We start from the raw sequence: 19034 nt of genomic DNA, 5'->3' as shown, positions 1-19034 counted from the left end.
TTATAATTATATTATATTATATAAGTGTAAAACAGGATTAGGTTGTAAAACAGTAATGCAAACTTTGAATATCTCACAACTCTGTTTCCTAAGTTTGGTCAAATAATCTGGTGTCTGTATGTACAAATCTATCCAAAAAGACTTGCAACAGTTAAATAAAAAAGTAGTTTATTCACTGAATGCAAATCCACTCCATCGTTTTAAGATTGCTAATTGTAAAAACTATTAAAGCAATACTTGGTGTTGGTTTACCACATAAAAACCCTATAAAATACAATTGTGTTGTTCTGGTGTACTAAAACTCTTGCAGTTCTGTTTAGCACCACCAGGTGGTTCCATTACACAATTAATTACCCCTTCCCTCCAGTTTGCACGATCTTCACGCAGCACTGCGATGCAAACCTCATTGTGTCATGCTGCACTAAGCAGTAGTTGCCACTGGGCTGCAAATAATAATCTACAAGGTCTGTGGAAATTCCCAATGAGACTGAATAAATAATTATCTGAAATTATTTCATTGGGTTGTCATATTTAATGTGCACTTAGTGTTATAAATATATGGAGGTAAAAAAATGCATGATTTCCGTTTTAATGTAATTTTGTTGAGCTCGTGTAATAACTTGTGACTTTATTATCAAATGAAGGTATTAAGAATCTGAGATTGATTATAGATTGCAACAAAAAAATAAATTAAAAACAATCTTCTTCCTTTATAGCAATTTTTCTTTTAGCTTTTGTGAAAATTACTGGTATAATTGAAGTCCGGTTTCACCTTGCGCCGCCACCCTGTACTGCGTCACATCATTGCGTAATACGCAGCAAAATCCGTTAGATGAAAACCGAAAGCGCATCAATCTGCATGTTTCTCCAGCATGGATGAGGAATTTGGAGCCTTGGATTGATACTGAACGTCGCTTCATCGCGTCTAAACTCCTCCCGCGGTCACTATACGTGGGCATCATGTGGCCACCACCAGCCTGGCAGACGCGCCGCGCACAGGCTATATAAACTCGGCAGCTGTCAGGTGGAGGACACTGGCAGCTCTGCACTGCATTGCTCTCTTCTGCGCTGGGAGATTACACAGCCTCTGCAGAAAACACATTAGCAATGTCTCACGCTTGGGGATACGGAGCGCATACCGGTGAGGCGCTGTTTGGATGGTGCAGTAATTAAATTAATATTAGAACCAGTCATAGGAACGAGAAGGGTGCTGAATAAATTAAAGCATAATGTGCATCCTCTGATCTCTGCAGAGATTTTTGTGTCATCAGAATATGACTAATGCGTTTTGGGGAATTTTACGCACAGATTCCTCCCCAAAATGCATTTTATACACACAAAGCTTAAAGAAATTAATCTGATTATTTATTTATTTATTTATTTATTTATTTATTTATTTATTTTACTATCCACATGATATCCAGGACCCGACAAATGGGCTGACAGCTTCCCAATTGCGAACGGACCCCGCCAGTCTCCCATCAACATCGTTCCGGGTGACGCTTCATACGACCCGGCGCTGAAGCCGCTCGTCCTGAAGTACGACCCGTCCACCTGCCTGGAGATCCTCAACAACGGCCATTCCTTCCAAGTGACCTTCCTAGACGACATCGACAGCTCAAGTTAGTGTCCACTTCTGCATACTGCGTGGATTATTAACGTCAACGGGGCAATATTCCTCCTGTTACTTAAGATTTCCACGTTCCAGCCTAATTCGTGTTAATTTGATTCAACAAGATAATCTTAAGGGGCTTTTCAAGACAATCCGATGTAATTTACATCCACCTATATAGAAATATATCAAATCAATCCGATACAAAACGGTCGTATAGATTGTTGGCTGGAGATAAGATTTTATTTTCCAGATCATGGTGTGCTGTAAGTGTAAGCAAACGGATTTATAACGATTTGTGCGTTGATTTTAGACTTTTATTCTGGCCTCTGAAAGGACTGAAGTGACTAAAGTTTCAAACAGATTGTCTTTAATCAAACAATATTTTAAATACTACCTGGATTTCTTCATTTTTGTATAACTAATATGATAATTGTAATTTACAAACCAAACCAAAATTTATTCTGTAAATTAAAATAACATGCCGGATAACTAAAACAACTTCAGGTATCACACATAGCTTTTCTTCCTCTATCTGTATACATATATAATTGGTATTTATATTTTATTTTCTATTTGTTGACTTTGTAGCCTCCTATTATCCTGGCCTTAGATCTTCTCATTGAAATATGGGAACCAGAACTTATACATTTGGAGTTACATGGTTAAGATCAAGAACAAGTAAATTAATGATTTTCAGGATTTCCACCAATTGTTGAACAGGTTTTACTGGCTATTTTACAATCCTGTAAATAGATTTTAATTTAAACTTTCTTGTTTCTATTGAATTGTAAATGAAAAGAAAAGCATGCAGACCCTGCAAAAGAAAGCCCCTGGAAACCGTTTCCCATGGCAACTTTAAAGCTGGCAGCGAGGTCAATTGTGAAAAAGTGGAGAAAAAAAAAAACAAGTTGGGGGTTGGTGGTTTTTCTGCAAGAAGAACACAATCTATTGCTGCCTTGTTTTCTTGGTTTGCAATTTTTCTGAATTAATTTACACATATAATTGAGATTAGAGTGTAATTTCTGTGTTGTTAACCTGGATTGCTTATCTTCTTCCTTTTCTTCTAAACGAAGCCTCCATTTGTCTGCAGGATGTGATTATGCATCATATGTACCCATGGAAAACATGAAACATGTCGACTGTCTCTGTTGAACAAAGAGTCACTACTGCTAAATGTTTTGAGCATCTCAATTATTTCCACTGCTTTGTATTCAACGAGTAAATAGATTACGTAATTTTGACTGTATTTTGGACATCAGTTTGCTGAGTTCTTACACAACAGGAACTGAGTCTGTTTCATCAAGAAGGAAGTTCAGATCTTGTCTTATTTATGTTGCTCTTTATAATCTTCGTTCAAGGATGTATTTCCTTTGCAGTGTGTTTGTGTTTCACCTACCAAAGTGCAACATTCAAACCCGCACTGTGGCTGACTCATGACTTGACTGAGGAGTATTTCCTTTTTTTTTTTTTTTGTCCTTTCCGCAGCTCTGAAAGACGGACCCGTCTTATTTAACCACAGACTGAAACAGTTTCATTTTCACTGGGGGTCTTCAGATGACCACGGCTCTGAACATACTGTGGCCGGGACCAAATACCCGGCTGAAGTAAGAATGCTGTTATAAAAATATCACATTACAAAAGATTGAGGTTAAAAACTAAAAGGGTGCCGTTCCAGATTCTGTCAGTTAAAGTAAACTTTACGTCATGATAAAATGTAAATTTTAACCTCATCAAAAACACGCCTGGAGTGTTGCTTTGATTCTTTCATGCATGTTTGCAAACTCCTTTAAAGGTGCAGTGTATAACTTTTATTAAAATATATGTTTTTTACATATTTGTGAAAACTGTCACCATGTTCTGACAGTATACTGTGTGAAAAGATGGAGCTCCTCCACTTCCATTCCCAACCAAAACCAACCAATCAGAGCCAGGAGGCGGGTCTTATCACTGTCAATCTTCCTCATGTACTCACTTCTACATGTCCTAATGACGGAGAAACAACTTACTGTTTCAGGAAAGCATGCTAGCATTCACAACAGGCTATAGTAGAGAGCAGTGCCACACAAGACTGTGATTGGTTGAGAGTTCAAAGACCCGCCCCCTGGCTCTGATTGGTTGGCCAGGGGAAAGCAGATGAGTTCAAATTTTTCACAGATTATTTGTCTCATACCATAACGTCATGACATGTTGACAGTTTCAACAAATATGTAAAAAAAGACACACCTTTTTTACATGTAAAAGTTCCATACTGCACATTTAAGCTCCCATGGCAGCTGTGCAAAACTCCTGGGTGGACGTAGCTCCGCCCTCGAGGTGCAGCTCCTCCTCTGAACTGCAGTTTCCAAGCAACCGAACTTCTGCCTCACGGAGCAGACCAATTTCCTGCGTAAATTATCATCAGTTTCTGTAGAAATACTTCCCTGACTGCAAATACTTCACCTTTTTCAGATAATAGATGCTTTTAAAGCTTTAGATATTATATTAACATCATTTACGGACAAAAATGTTTCATTTTCAGTAGTTTTACCACAATGAGATCCAAATCTGCACTATTCTCTCTTTAAAATCCATGTTGGTGTTATTTTATAAAATGCTGACAGACCAAATTGATTCCTTAATTACAAAACAACCCAATAAAATCCAGTTAGAAATTGATCCAGTGTGATCAGGAAAGGAGTATCCGTAGCATTTGGACAGAAAGTGAACGATTACTCCTCTATTTTCCAAGACAACTAATGAGATTGACTGTCATTTCCATAAAATCTGGGGCACAGAAACATCTTAAAAGTCATTATTTTGTGTTCTTAAATAAAAACATCATTGTACTAATTTATTTCCAGCTCCATCTGGTGCACTGGAACACTAAATATGCAAACTTTGGGGAAGCCGCCAGTCAACCTGACGGCCTTGCTGTAGTTGGAGTCTTCCTGAAGGTAAACATTATTGGTTGAAGTCATTCAGTGTGACCTCAACACCTCAGAAAAACTCACTCTGGTATTTTATTATTTCCTGTCTTTCAGATTGGTGAAGAAAACCCTAATCTCCAGAAACTTGTTGACGAGTTTGACTCAATCAAGACCAAAGTACGTAGCTACAGAACCACTCTTGTTCATCCTCTGAAAATCAATGAATTTATTGACTTTTCTGTCATGCACTTTCAGGACAGCCAATGTTCCTTCGCTGACTTCAACCCTGAGATGTTGCTGCCTGGTTGCCTGGACTACTGGACGTACGAGGGCTCTCTGACCACGCCCCCTCTGCTGGAAAGCGTCACTTGGATCGTCTGCAAAGAGCCAATCAGCGTCAGCTCTGAGCAGGTATTTCTAATTAAAGAGCCCGTTCTTCCACGGCTCTGTGAGCAAAGCTTCTCCTTTTTGCTACGACCTGAATCAAGGGCATAATTGTTGGTGTTGCTGGCATTCCTAAAACCAGAAGAACAAACCTCTTGTAAGGGGAAGAAATGCAATACAGCGCCCCCCATTTTAGTCTCAAATGAGAAAAAAATGACACTGCCGACCGAGAGAAAGAGTTCAAGTGAGAGTTCACACAGACGTTACTGGCTTACCACAATGTGCGAGTGAATGTGTGGGGAGTCAGCAGGAAATATTCAACCCACACATGAAAGTCTGAAACTGAAGGGACTTTGATCTACTTAGAGCATGATTCTGCAGCTTTTACAGAAAATATAATTTGTGTCTGTCCAAAAACACCAAACGCAGCAGACGTTAGACTCTGCAGCTCAAGTCCCTTAGCCATGTGAAAACTAACACTGCATGCACAAGTTGTATTTCCTGGTGCAGGATAACCTTTCGACTCAGTGCCGTTTCAGACTTGGCCTAACATTTACAAGCAAGTAAGTGATTACCCATCAATAATCTATCAGCTGATTACAAGGGATTGAAACTATCACCTAAATTAGTTGGTCAAAGCTGTAAAACAAAAAAACAACTAACTCCGTCATATAGCGGAAGCTTTTTGAAGGAGTGTGTAAATTATTAACTGACACAATCATGTTGCAACTGATTTGTTAGATTGTAGCTGCTTTGCTCCAAAATACTTAAATATTTTCAGAAAAGACAGAGATGGGTCAGATTAAATTTAAAAAATTATCTTTTTTGATTACTTTGGAAAGATAACTTATTGTTTTAATGCATTTTTTATTATAAAATCAATACAAAATGTAACATTTATATGCTAATTAGGGTTTTTTGGAAGCTGGAGAGCTAACTGCTAACCCAAATTTAGCAGATTAGCTGTTAGCTATTGTTTTAAAGTATTTTTGATTACAAAAATCAATGGAAAATGTAACATTTATATGCTAATCAGTGGCTTAGGAAGCCTATGTTGCCTGGTAAATCAATGTTACTTCTGTTTATTTTTATTTTTTGTTCCATTTCATGAATAATTTAAAAGGTTTGACATTTATGTGCTCAATATTTAAGATAACCAAGAATATCTTTCTTAAAGCCAGCATAAAATGTTCCAGAAAACTTATATGATTTCATTATTTTAAACTTTTCCTTTGGCCCGAAAACCATTATTTAACTGCTGGAAATTACCTTTTTTGGGGGGTTACTGCAGATTTGATGAGCTACCAGTCCTCTAATTTGGGAAAGTAAATTTGCAGCTGATTTAAATTATAGTAATCTGCTCCAGTGAACTGTGTGCAGCGTCTCTGGGATTAAATCAGAGTTATAATAAATCACAGGTGGGCTGCTCTGACTACTTTTCTTCTCCTGTTTTACAGATGGCCAAGTTTCGCAGCCTCCTCTTCTCTGGTGAGGGCGAGGCTGAATGCTGCATGGTGGACAACTACCGCCCTCCGCAGCCACTCAAAGGCCGCACTGTCCGTGCTTCCTTCCAGTAGTTCCCATCCCCCTCTTCTGCCCCTTGTCCTCCCTTCCCCCTTTCAGAAATACCTTTCTTTGCTGCAAACCATAGGAAGAAGACATATCTCTCTCCGTCCAGCTCTAAAACTCAAACTCCTGTAAAACCGCTGTATTTATTTCTGGATCCAAGAAGCATGGCCTGTTAAAGTTTGTTTTTAAAGGGGCAGGATTTTGTACTTTCAGGACACATAGTGCCATAAAATGCTGTCGAGAAAAGAAATTTGAGTTTGCAATTTAACACCTTGGAATTGGACTTCTGTCTCTTTAAGAAGCTCCTGCTCTTCTGGAAACTCTGCCTTCAGGAAGTCATCACAACAAAGTTTTTCCATTAAGCCTGTAGAGCAACATTTTTACCAGCATTTCACTGAGAAATAGTTTGTATTATGAGCTCAGCAAACGCGCAGCTGCTGATTTCTGCTGACATTAGTCTCCGCTCAGTTCCCCCAGGCGTTTCTGCACCCAAAATGGCTGCCTGAGGAGATAAAAATATTCCTCAGATACGCATGAAATAGTCAAACCAACACTCCAGTTATGTTTTTGATGAGGGATTAGCATTATAACATGATGTAAAGCTCAACATTTTTACACAATGTTGCCTCTTTAAAGTCAAACATGTCACGGTGGCTTAAATATTTTCACTGGAGTGGCGCTCTGCAGAAACCACAGGCTGCACAGCTCCAGTTAGCGGGGGCGGATAACACCATATCACCATGTGTGAGTTACAAGGTGCCAAAAGTGGACACACAGACATGAGGACACTCCCGCTGCCAATCTAGCTGTAATCTCTGACTGCAAGCCAGCCTCTGCAACGCAGCAGCTTACCAAACTGCTGCAGCCACCTCCACTGCAAGCGATTTACTTAGAAAATCCCCCTCTGGTTCACACACACACACACACACACACACGTGCAGACCCATGCAGACATGCAGCCTGAAGGCTTTGACCTCCTTATTGATTCAAATTGTACATAAGGGCTGACAGCTCCATGACAATAGCTTGTAACTGTTATTTTTACAGTCTATTTTCTTTATTTTTATGATGAATTGTCTTTTAAATCCTGAAACCTCATGAACATTAAGCCTTAAGTGATTCCTAAATAATGCATTGTGGCAAAATTCACCTTCTTTTTTTCCTTAAATCCTGATAATTATAGCAGTAAAGAACAAATTGACACAACTGTTGAGTACTAAAGTGGTATAGATGCACTGCAGCCATGAGGCCATATAGCACAGCAGCTAGCAATGAAGAAACCGTCCTGGGAGGAAAACATGAGAGGAATCTGCCAAAACAGAACATCCTGTCAGCCTTATGTCCTTTACAGGAGAATGATTAACAAAACGCCCTTCAGGACGTCTGGGTGCAGCATTTGTTACTGCAGAAAGATTTTAATGAGATATGTAATAAAAATGTGAATCAGTAATGCGGCTGTTCCAAGTGTGTAATGTTATTTTTTTGGGGTGTAGACATTTAATAGTTGAATAAATACATTTTATGATTAACTTGTGTCAACTCTTTTTTGTGTCTATACTTGTTTTGCGCTTTGTTTTTGAATAGTTTACTGTAATATATTAGTAAAGTTTATTATTCTTCAAGGTTTAAAGGGGAACCATCGATCAAAAATCAGAATTTGAACGTTTTTATGGTTCCATTTGAGTTTCTACTGCTTTAAAAAAAGAAACATCCAGTTGTTTTCTGTTTCTTGGAAAATAAGCAGGAATGTAACGTAACAAGTCAGCAGTCACTGGCGGTCACCTAGCAACCTTAGTGAAGCCCATTCCGTTACCTAGCAACCAAAGTTGAACTCCAGCAAGTTCGCACAGCTGGTTTTACCTCTGTGTACGCTGTACAATGGCTGCTGGAAAAAAACATTTTTTGTTCTTAACCTACCATTCAGAAACCACTTGCTACATTCTTATTAGTTGTTAATAAGGAATCAGCCAATAATTTGGTAGCAAAAAATACTTTGAGACCATCATTATTATCTTCTATTTACTGCAACATGTGTGGCCTGTAACGTTTTTGTGCTATGGACACCAAGATCACCTAAATACACAATTTGCCTTGGAGTTAAATGAAAAAATACAACACAGACCCTATAACTCTAGTCATTAAAACCAGAACGTTTCTCATTTTAATGATTTTTGTGTATCTCATTAAATGAAATATGGCCCCTGAGTTTATTAATTAGCGATATCTAGTCTAAAAAGTGAATATTTTGTCCATTAAACTGGTCGAGTAGCATTAGCACTGATCAGACATTGACTTGTCTGCGATAGTTATGCGTGAGCTGCTGGTTTTTGTAACATCTCTATATCAGATCACTGCAGATATTAATCAGCCTTTACACTTCACATTCTGTGGGAATGTCTGCCAACAACTTCACTTTTCTGTCTTTTTATGACACTTTTTGTGTCTCTTTACAGAAAAAGTTGGCCTTGCTTGACCGAGTTCAAAACAGAGCTGCACTGTGACACAAATGAAACGTGTGTCATCCTGAAAGATCTATATAAATAACTACCATCGAGTGGTGAAGCCTCAGTCTCATTAACACAGTCTAGTCGATACAGAGCTCTATAAAAACAAAAGAAGAGAGGAAAGTTTGCTCGGGGCCAGATGCCATTAGTAGTGGTGTGATGCACAAAGTTCAATAAATGCTAAAAAAGAGATGAGTCATTCAGCGACCTACACCTTACTGACTTTTAGGAAAAACCAGTTAAACCAGAGACTGGTTTCAGTCAGGAGTATCAGATGTCCTGCCAGAAATGTGTTTGATAGTTTTTTTTCCTGGAACTGTGCTCTGCTTTGTTTTTAATGCTATACTTTTAAACACTGATGAGAGTAGAGGTAACACCTGTCACCCCTTCACATGTTGTCATGTTACAACAACTAAAGGTACAGCTTTGGAAAAAACATTGAAAACCTCCCGGTTATTCCACCAAATACCGACTGCTGAACTCTTCCTGAGTCAAAACATTAGTATTGTTGTTTCTAAATGAATATTATTAATATTATTAGTTATTTGAGGTCTGAAAGCACTGCATCTTTTTCTTTATTTTGACCATTTCTTATTTTCTGCAAATAACGGAGACATGTTTTGAGTTGTTAATAGAATAGAAGAACAATGTTCATTTTACTCACACATAAACCTATAAAAAACAGAATCGGAAAAATTGATCATTTCAGGTGGTCCCTTAATTGTTTCCAGAGATGTATTTAATTGGTATTTTTGAGAGACCAACAGGAACTGGTGCGTAATTCTGAAAAGGAAGGAAAAGTTATTCGATTTTCAACGTGTTTTACTATTACAATTCTGGAAAACCAAAGTCAACACAATGTACAGATATCTTTTTGGCAAATACAGCTGGTCTTAGTTTGACTGAACAACAAAGTAAATTTGGTTGTACTGAGATGGCTCCAAAAGCAGGAAGTGGACTACAACGCAGGGCATTCTGGGTAAATACAACCAAAATAGTCACCAAACCCACGTCAAGCATCCAGTTTGTTTTCTTCCCAAATGCAAATTTAAAGGATTATGAGAATTCACATAGCGTTGTTTGTTTGTTTGTTTGTTTGTTTGGAGTTCTTTTTTTCAGAATAAATATACTCTGCTCTTTGGTTTGATTTTATTTAAAAACTGTTGGTGAGAGATTATGGCACCTCAATAAACATTTACTTTATTTAAGGCTTTACTTCACCAAAAACAAAAATGTTTTCTGGGGGGATTTCTAGCAAAAACCAACAAATTGTATTTTCTTCCAGTGTTGGGATTATTTAAATAGCTGACGTTGCTGACCTTTAACCCCGGATGCTATTTTGGTGCTACCTCTTTGTTGGTTTACTGGCGCTGCCCTCTTTCATGTTCTTTGCTGTTGTGACAGCCGGACGGGAGGAAAAGGTCCCACCGGATGCCAACATGTTGACCAGATGTTTGTGTTTTAGCTCCTTTAGCACTTTAGCCCAAATGAACGAATAAAACTACAACAATCAGTTTGATTGTTCTGTTAGAAACTCCAAGATTTTTACCAAATACAACAAAGAAAAACACAAGAAGATGGCTGCATGTTGCTTTTTTTATGCATCTATTTGAACTCTGATGGTAAGAAGAAGTGAATCAGAGTTAGCTCTGTCTGGCCAACATGTTTCTTACGCACGGAGAAAGTTGGTGAACAATTTCCATGACACACACAGACGAACAGAGACATAGGAGACCGGCTTGTTTTTGTAAACTCTGGATTGACGTTATTTTAAGGCACAACCAGTCGTCATTTGACATCAACCTGCATTTTGTGTTTTTATCTTTATGGCATCACTATTCAGAAACAGGTTCTAACAAACTGATTGGATCTACATCATACGCTGCAGGGCTGCATATCAATAATCAAACACATCATTCATCCATAATTTTGTTTAAAAATAAGAGGAAAATGTTCATATGGAGGACTTTTGGTTTGGTATTGATTTTTAACCGTAGCAGGATAAAAAACATTAATTAATGTTTTTACTGCTGCAGCTTTTGAAAACAATCTTTTTGATGCATCTGATATCAAATGAGTTACACTCTCATTTCATTTCTGCTTCAGCAGAAAACATTTCCAAGTATTTGGTTGCCTTAAGTTCAAAGAAAGTCCTGGGAACTTTCCATGCGTCATAAAGCGTCGAACTGAAAAAAGAATGTCGCCAGTGTAAATATTTCAAAATTTCCTCTACATTTTCCTTCCTTCAGCCTTTATCACAGCTTTATGTAAACATGAACTTCTAAAGATGTGTTCCTGCAACAAGTGTTAAAACATCCTGCTTCAGTCCTGACAGCAGTGGGATTTTTCTTCTACAACGTGACTGAATCAGGAACTAAAACCTTCAGGATGCTTCATCTTTTCCTCTGGCAATATAATGCATGATTTAAACAGAAACTTCACTTTTTATGAGGTACACAAGGAGGCATTTTTCTACAAAGGACCATGAAGGAGCGGCCATCAGATATGGCCGACTTTTACTGGGACCAATCCTACCGAGGTGAAAGTGGGCTATACAACAAAATGCTCTTTTTTATTCATTAAAACTGCAATTTTATAGTACAAAATATTTTTTAAAAGCCAATAGATTTTTGTAGATATGGGATCTGTAAATCATTTCAGATCTCAAACAGAAACTGTCTCTTATTTTACCGTTTCAAACAAAAGACAAAAACAGAAAGTCTCATTTCTTAAACCTTCATCTGCATTTTTCCTGTTTATTCCAAGTTACGAGAACAGGATTACTGTTTTATTTAGCTATGTTTATTTAAGTAACTGCTTATTAATAAATGAAATGTGGTTAATAGACATGAACAGTTTGTGCTTTTCATTTTAGGAGGATGTTAATTTCTCTGCATCCTTTTCAGAAGACATAAAAATCACTTAAAATAAATTTTTAAAGTCTCCACGTGATCCATTATTATCCTTTGGAAGTGACACAAACAGAGGAGAAGATCAACCCTAAACTAAAGCTATAAAAGTGTTTAAAACCATACTTGCATGTATTTTATTGAGATTTCACGTGACAGGCCAACATAAAGTCGAGCCTAAAATGCATCAGTGGCCATTTTGTGCATAAGGACCAAACAGGAAGATCCATTTACGACATTAGAGACGGGATAAAAGATTTGTCATTTGTGCCTCAAACCAGTTTTACTTGCTTTCTGCTTGACTGTGGTCAGAGTTTCTGTGATTTTCTACCTTCTGATTGGTTAGGGGACGACAGGGAGGTCACCCAGGGTGGCAGTAATTTAGGAGCGGCTAATGAAAAGCAGAATGAAAGCAATGCAGGATTTTTTGAAGTATTTCACAAATAAAATATTGTGAAACTCAAATTAAAGTTTCTCAGTTCAGTTTAGGTCTGAATGTTGCAAATAAAGGCCAAATGTGTGGAGTTCAACTGTAAAGCCTTCTGTGGCTTTTATATTTAAAGGCCCTAAATAATCAAAAGAGTACTTACTACTTACCCTATTTGCTCAGAAGGAGACGGTACATTTCAGATACTTACACCATCGGTGTGAAGGACAGCGTAGTTTACATCATAAACCGCTCTGCCCTCATGACCTGCTCTTCCTGTTCGCTGATGCAACCAGATTGATCAATCGCTTTACAACGCCACTATGAAGCACAGAGCCCTTTACTCTCTCTGTGCTTCATAGAGAGAAGCACAGAGGCACCATCTGCCTCTGTTCTGAGTTTTAATGGGTTTTCTGCTTATTAAAGTTACTATTTAAACCAACAGTCACGTTTTTAGACAGTGAAAAAAAGCTGGAATACCTGGAGAAAACCTGCAAACTTCTTGCAGAAAATAATCAACTTCCTTTTAGGAAATCAACTCTAACAGCTGAACGTTTAAGCATGAATAAGCTAGTTTGTTATCTGCTTAAAACAAATTAAAGTGAATTTAAAAATACTATCTGTATAGAAATTATATCAGCACATTTAAAATTCAAATAAGATGTTGTGTATTTAGTTTATTTTAAAAGAAATTATAACAAGAGATACAATTTTTGTGTGTGATTTAGATTCTTACCCTAAATCTGAGCGTTCAGAAAACCTGCCAACATTTTTAAATCCTCCATATTTAGTAGCTGCAATTTAGTTGACCATATAATAAATTAGCTTAATGGAAACGCAGCAATTAAAAAAGAACAAAGTGCTGGCTCTGGGAAGTAGCTTTATCTGACATTTCAAAAATGAATCTTAAATTTAAATTTTTGCCTCAGCACAATTTTAATAATTTATGGTGTAAACAAACCTTTTCATGAGTGACTTTAATCGTGTTTCTTATTTAATGCAAACACTACAACTGCAAAATGTGTCTTTAGAACATTATAAGACTATTGACAAAGTTTTGAGCAGCTTTAATAACAGAGAGGCTGAAAAATAAGGACAAAATCTGTCAACCTTCCTGTTATCTGGTGACTTTTATACTCTCTTTTTGCAGCTAAGCATGTCTAGTAGAAAAAATACATCTGAAGTGACACTGCATCATTTCCTTTCCTGTTTCTCCTTTTTTATTCACGGTTTTTGCTCTAAATGGCTGCAGTTAGAGATGCAGAAACCCCAAACTGATTGTGACAGGTGAACGCAGCACAGCTCTGAATTTAACGGGATCATGGGAAAGTCCCTGCAGGGTCAGAGTCAGGAGTGCAGCTCTGCAGCAAACTGCAACTCTGCAGCAACCTGCAGCCCTGCAGCAACCTACAGCCCTGCAGCAACCTGCAGCCAGCTAGCTCGGTGGCTGTTTACCTACTAATCACCTCCCTGTCAGACTGCAGGCAGTGACGCTTCGCTGAGTCTCTACACACTGATATAATCTACACACTGAAAGTGGTTTATTTGCAAAATAAACCAGTTTCAATACGGCCAAAGTGATTGCAAGAATTTTACCAGATATTTTTAACCTCAATGGGATATTTTTGGGTGAAATAATTGTTAATAAATTATTTTAAAAAGTAATGGTTTGGTAGGTTTGATGCTCCTTTTTTGGATGATGGTTTGATCAGAGCTCAGTAAGATATTCAAGGTGTGAATAGCATTGCAAAACTTCTCAAAGTAGCTGCAAAGTATAATAAATCTTTATACTGCAAACCGTTTTGTCTTCTTATTATAACCCATTATGCAAATATTACAGTGTATTCTTCTCTAGGCTAAAGAAAGAAGCAATAAACAATACATGAAGTGAATCAGGAACGACTCTCTGGATCCAGGAAAGGAGTTTCTTCTGCTGCTCAAGGTCAACACAGCAGATTAGAGGTCACATTATTCATTCACAGAGTTCAGAATAAAGCCAGGAAGTGGAAAGAACAGGATTTCACCCCATAATTTAAAAAATATTACATTTAAACTGACACACTGAGATGATTACTAAACATTTACGTCTGTTTTATTGAACAAATTACTTTTTAGAGTTGATTTTAAAACATTATAAGTGAAACATTAATCAACATTTTGATGGTGCTTGAAAATTGTTGACTGTTTTTGTATTTTTTGTGATTTTAGGATTTAATAAAAGGACTTTGAACTGCTTTGTTGCTGAAATGTGATATGCAAATAAACTTAATTAATTGATTGATAAGGATTTGTTATGATTTTCTGTGCACTGTAACTTTAAGATAACTTTTTAATTATGTGGTTAAAAATGTAATTATATTCACCTTGTAGCAACAATGTTTACTATTTATTTCCTTAAATTTATATACTGAGAAAATGTAAAACTAGTTATCATAAAGCAAGTCCAGTTTAAGGTGAAATAAATTAGCAGTAAACCGAACCGATATTAATATCTGTATCGGTCTCAAAATTAAAAATAAAATCTCCGTATCCATGATGGCGTAAGGGAAAATGCTTCATTCTCTGAGCAGTTTGCTTTATTATTTATTTTAAATTATATTTAGAGTTAATAATTTCACTTTCTGAACCATTTGACGGAAAATTTCTTTATTTCAAATCGGCTGATTTACTCCTAAATACTCACTGATCGAATTAAAGCTGTTTTTACATGTTTGATTTGACCAAGTCTGTATTGGTGCAAAGTTATTTAATAAATGTGTAATCCAGTACATTTATGTCTGTTTTTAAAAGAATAAATGTTGAAAGTCAGTTTCAGCGCTGATTCTCTGTATCGGTTTGGTTCTTGTATTGGATATGTGTATCGTATCGGAAGTGAAAAAAGTGGATCAGGCTTTGCAGTGGTTTGTTTGAGATTAATATGAAGGAAAAAGTCGATGAGAAACAAACTTTCATACTTCATGATGGACAGAGAAAAAATCACCACAAAGCTCTTTACTGTCTTCCTGCTCGTCAGAATCTAAACTTGTTATTCAGTTTGCCAACAAATCATTTTGATTCTTGTTTGCATCTTCTGACCCAACATGTTTGAGTTTCCACAGATAACGGCGGGCTGGGTGCTCTTCGCTCGGCCCGGTTGTAACGTCATCTGGATCACCAAACCTCCTCCGACTCCAACATTTATCCCAGTGTTGTGGTCAAGGCCACCTAACCCGAGACCAAGTCAAGCCCAAGACCAGCGCCCCACGCTATGATACGATAAAAATTAAAATATGATCCAAATTACTTCTCAAATTGATCTGAAAGATCCATATTCCCATAAAGACACCTAGATATTAAATACTTAATAATATCTAAAGCAGAACAAACTCTTGGTCCTGCTATGCTTCCATCTCTGTGCTACGATCCGCGGTGGTCTGATGCCATCCCTAAAGTAAAAATAAACTGGACAGTATGCTGTACGTTTAGTGATATTTTCACAGTTGCGGTCTCAAATGGTCTTAAAATAAAATGCCGAGTCCTCAGCGGCCGAGTCCAAGACAAACCGAGACCAAATGCGGTCGAGCCGAGACTGAGACTGATCTCGAGTACTACAACATTGATTGATCCTCATAAAACCTGCAACATCAAATCCAATGAAGCTGCTTTAGTATTAATTCATGTTCTCATTTCTCTGTTTTATTGATCCTTTTTTATTAGCTTATAGTTTTCTCGCCTCTTCCCAGATATTTGATATGTTTTTTCTTTATTTCTTCCTGTTTTTCTATTTGCTAATTACTTTTCTTCACCACTTTCTTCCTTCATTTCTTTCTTTCTTTCTTTCTTTCTGCTCCTTCATGTAATCAGATTAATAGAGGAATGGTCTGGTTCTGTTCGCAGACCAGTCCACTCCTGGTGGTGCTGGTTAACGTTACCCACAGGAGTTGGGTTTCCTGTTGGGGCGACAGCAGGTCACGCCTCTCGCATTACAACCTGTTAGCAGAGCTTTTACCGACGGCCAAGCTGAATACTGTTAGGACGACTTAATGGTTTTTTAGTTCTGCAGTTCACGAAAAACATCAACCTCTAACTGTGACAACTCAATGCTGCAAAATATATAAAGAAACATCAACTTTTAGAAGGATTTTTAGTCAAAATTCAATAATTATTACATCCATCGCGCACAGTGGGGTCACAGATTTCAAGTTGCAACTATTTTTTATTTTTTTTTCTAATTATAATCACAAAAAAAATGTGATTATAATTAGAACAATCACAAAAATAATTGCGTCTTTTTCCTCATCTTCCCACCAACTTTCTGAAGCCAGCAACCCCTGCTACATATTGACAGAAAAATCCCTTTTTATTCCTTCTTTCCTTTCATTGAAACAAAGTGTAGCACATAAAAAATACAAGAAGAAAAACAAAGACATAAGACCTGAACAGATTCAACACAATAAAACCCATTAAAAGGCTAAATGAGTCTCGCTTGAGAAAAGCAATCAACATTTATGCGAGTCCTTAACATTTTACAGCACGTCTGGCGCCGTTTAGAGGAAGTTTCCTCACACCGACAGAGCAAGTCTTTGATAACTTTAAATAACCTCAGTAAGGAAATGAGCGACGGTGCAAAGGGTGATGAGCAGATGAAACAGCCACAATATGACAGGAAAACCAGAGGTAACATTCGCTCAGTTTGGAGCTCATGGCGCACAAACTGTTTACAGGAGAATGAAACTCAAGTAAAGATGATTAACAGGAAAGTTAGAAAGAATGGGGTTGGATCTGTGGCAGGGATGCACATGTGCTGAGCGCTGCGCTCCACATGTGACGAAATTTATCAACATGTCAAGCAAAAATCCTTTGCCGGCTGGTGGATGTGGTGATCACATTTCGTCTGCTGCTTTCTTCGAGTGTCACATCTTCAACGCTTTTAAAATGAAATGTTGGTGAACAACCGGTTTTCTTCTGCGCAGCGGCGGGTTGTAACCAGTTACTCATCTACTGGAGTGACTTTTTGGAAAAAATGTAATTTTAGGAGTATTTTTACTACGCCATTTTTACTTTTACTTTAGTAATTTTATTATGAAGTATGTGTAATCTTACTTGAGTAAAATTTCTGGATTTTCTACCAACTGAATGAAAAACATTTTAACCAAAACTTCACCAGACAGACAGACCTGCAGTTTTTGTTAAAGTTTCATAAGTTTTTTATTAAAATAAAATTATTTGGAAAAATTTTCTTTTTCCTGATTTTGTTATTTTTTGTTACTTACATGAATTATTGTCATTTTCATCTGTAAAATACCAAAAGTTCTACTTAACGTCATATTTTGGTCCATCTGATTTTTAAATATTAAGCCATAACTTGACCAGTTACTCAGAACTTGAGTAGACTTTTCACCAAACACTTTTTACTTTTACTTGAGTAAAAATATGTTGAAGTTGTGCTACCCTAACTCAATCTTTTGGTGCTCTGCCCATCTCTGCTTCTGTGACATTTTCTCTTAACTGAGTAATCAATTAGATCACGAGTGTCAAACTCATGGGCCAGGGGCCAAATCCGGTCCGACGGAGCTATTTATGTGGCCCTTTGGACTCCAGAGGGCCAGATAAATTTGATTTGATTGTATCTATTCAATCAAAGCAGTTTTTATCTGTATTATGAAAAATTTTGAAATTAGACGATCATGGAAAGTCATCAGATCCCCACGCTTTTTTTGTTGTTTTTGTTATAATGCTTACTGCACTGTTTACTGCAAATTTTCCTCAAAAATGGTCAAAAACCTTTCATTTATGTCATGCTAACTCCCACCTACAGGTGGCAGTGTTTCTTACTTCTACTGCACTGCATCTTCAGCTTTATTTCGGCCACAAAACAAAACAAAGCTCCAGATAAAAAAGGTTTTTGGTTTTTGCCACTTAATTGAAAAACATTTATTGCCATTTTGCTAGCAAAACAGACAATTTTTTTTCCAGGTTAGCATGAAGCCTATAAGAAAATAACGTCCACATTAAATCTGTTTTGAACAAAATTATTACCTATTCTAATCTAGGAGTTAAATGTAAAACTCTTTACCAAATGGACTAGTCCAAAAAAGCAGAGAGAACTTGTTTACAGAAGCAAAATTAGGTAATTGTTCAAATATATACAGGAACTATGTGCAAAAACATTTTGAGGAATCTTTACGTTAACTGAAGTAGCAAGATGAGTCCTTTGAGGAAGTGGTTGTTTTCAGACATGTGGGTAAAGTGGGTTTGACACCAAGTCTGACGTAAAGTTCTTGTTAAACGACATTTGAACTGATTCCCACGAGCTGCAATAAAGGCTAACGGCAAAATGTGCCATTTCATTTTCACTTGTTTCACAAAAAATGCTAAAAACATCACATGCAAACCCAGAAAACTCCATGAAATGTCTTTGAAATTATATATTTGAAATATTGAACCCAATTCTTTCTCTTCCAGAACGCATTGTTATGCAGTAATGTTGACATTTTTAGAAGAACAACTGTCCAGATTTGACTTGATGATGGATTTACTGAGTCACAGCAGAACATTCTGGGACAAGCAAACAATCTCACATTTCCTCTGTGTAATAATGAGTGTTAATGTTTCACCTACCTGTTCTCACCAGAGCCTGACAAAAAGTTAATAAGTAAAAACGTAACTTTTTACAGGCCAAATTTGACAGGTTCTGTGAATAAAAACATTCACGAATGAGAATGTAAAGAACTGTACATT

General features: G+C 37.1%; 2 protein-coding genes across 2 annotated transcripts in view; one reads left to right on the top strand and one right to left on the bottom strand.

The window, feature by feature from the left end:
- The window catches only part of LOC103140570 (uncharacterized protein C8orf59 homolog), a 3676-nt gene extending 2695 nt beyond the window's left edge, over positions 1–981 (bottom strand). Inside the window, exon 1 of the mRNA XM_016673271.1 lies at positions 773–981. Coding sequence (XP_016528757.1) covers positions 773–962 — 190 coding nt within the window. The 5' untranslated portion in view covers positions 963–981. The remainder of the gene's footprint in view (positions 1–772) is intronic.
- Positions 982–1051: 70 nt separating this feature from the next.
- On the top strand, positions 1052–8003 carry LOC103140569 (carbonic anhydrase 1-like). Its single transcript, XM_007555777.2, has 7 exons — positions 1052–1141; positions 1425–1622; positions 3101–3219; positions 4456–4548; positions 4636–4698; positions 4777–4932; positions 6363–8003. The coding sequence occupies exons 1-7, from the start codon at positions 1108–1110 to the stop codon at positions 6480–6482; spliced, it is 783 nt and encodes a 260-aa protein (XP_007555839.2). The 5' UTR covers positions 1052–1107; the 3' UTR covers positions 6483–8003.
- The last annotated feature ends 11031 nt before the right edge of the window (positions 8004–19034 follow it).

Source organism: Poecilia formosa, unplaced genomic scaffold (genome assembly GCF_000485575.1).
Source record: "Poecilia formosa unplaced genomic scaffold, Poecilia_formosa-5.1.2 Scaffold72, whole genome shotgun sequence".
Classification (NCBI taxonomy): domain Eukaryota; kingdom Metazoa; phylum Chordata; class Actinopteri; order Cyprinodontiformes; family Poeciliidae; genus Poecilia; species Poecilia formosa.
Note: the sequence above shows the minus strand (reverse complement) of the source record. Positions and strands in the feature narration are given on the sequence as shown.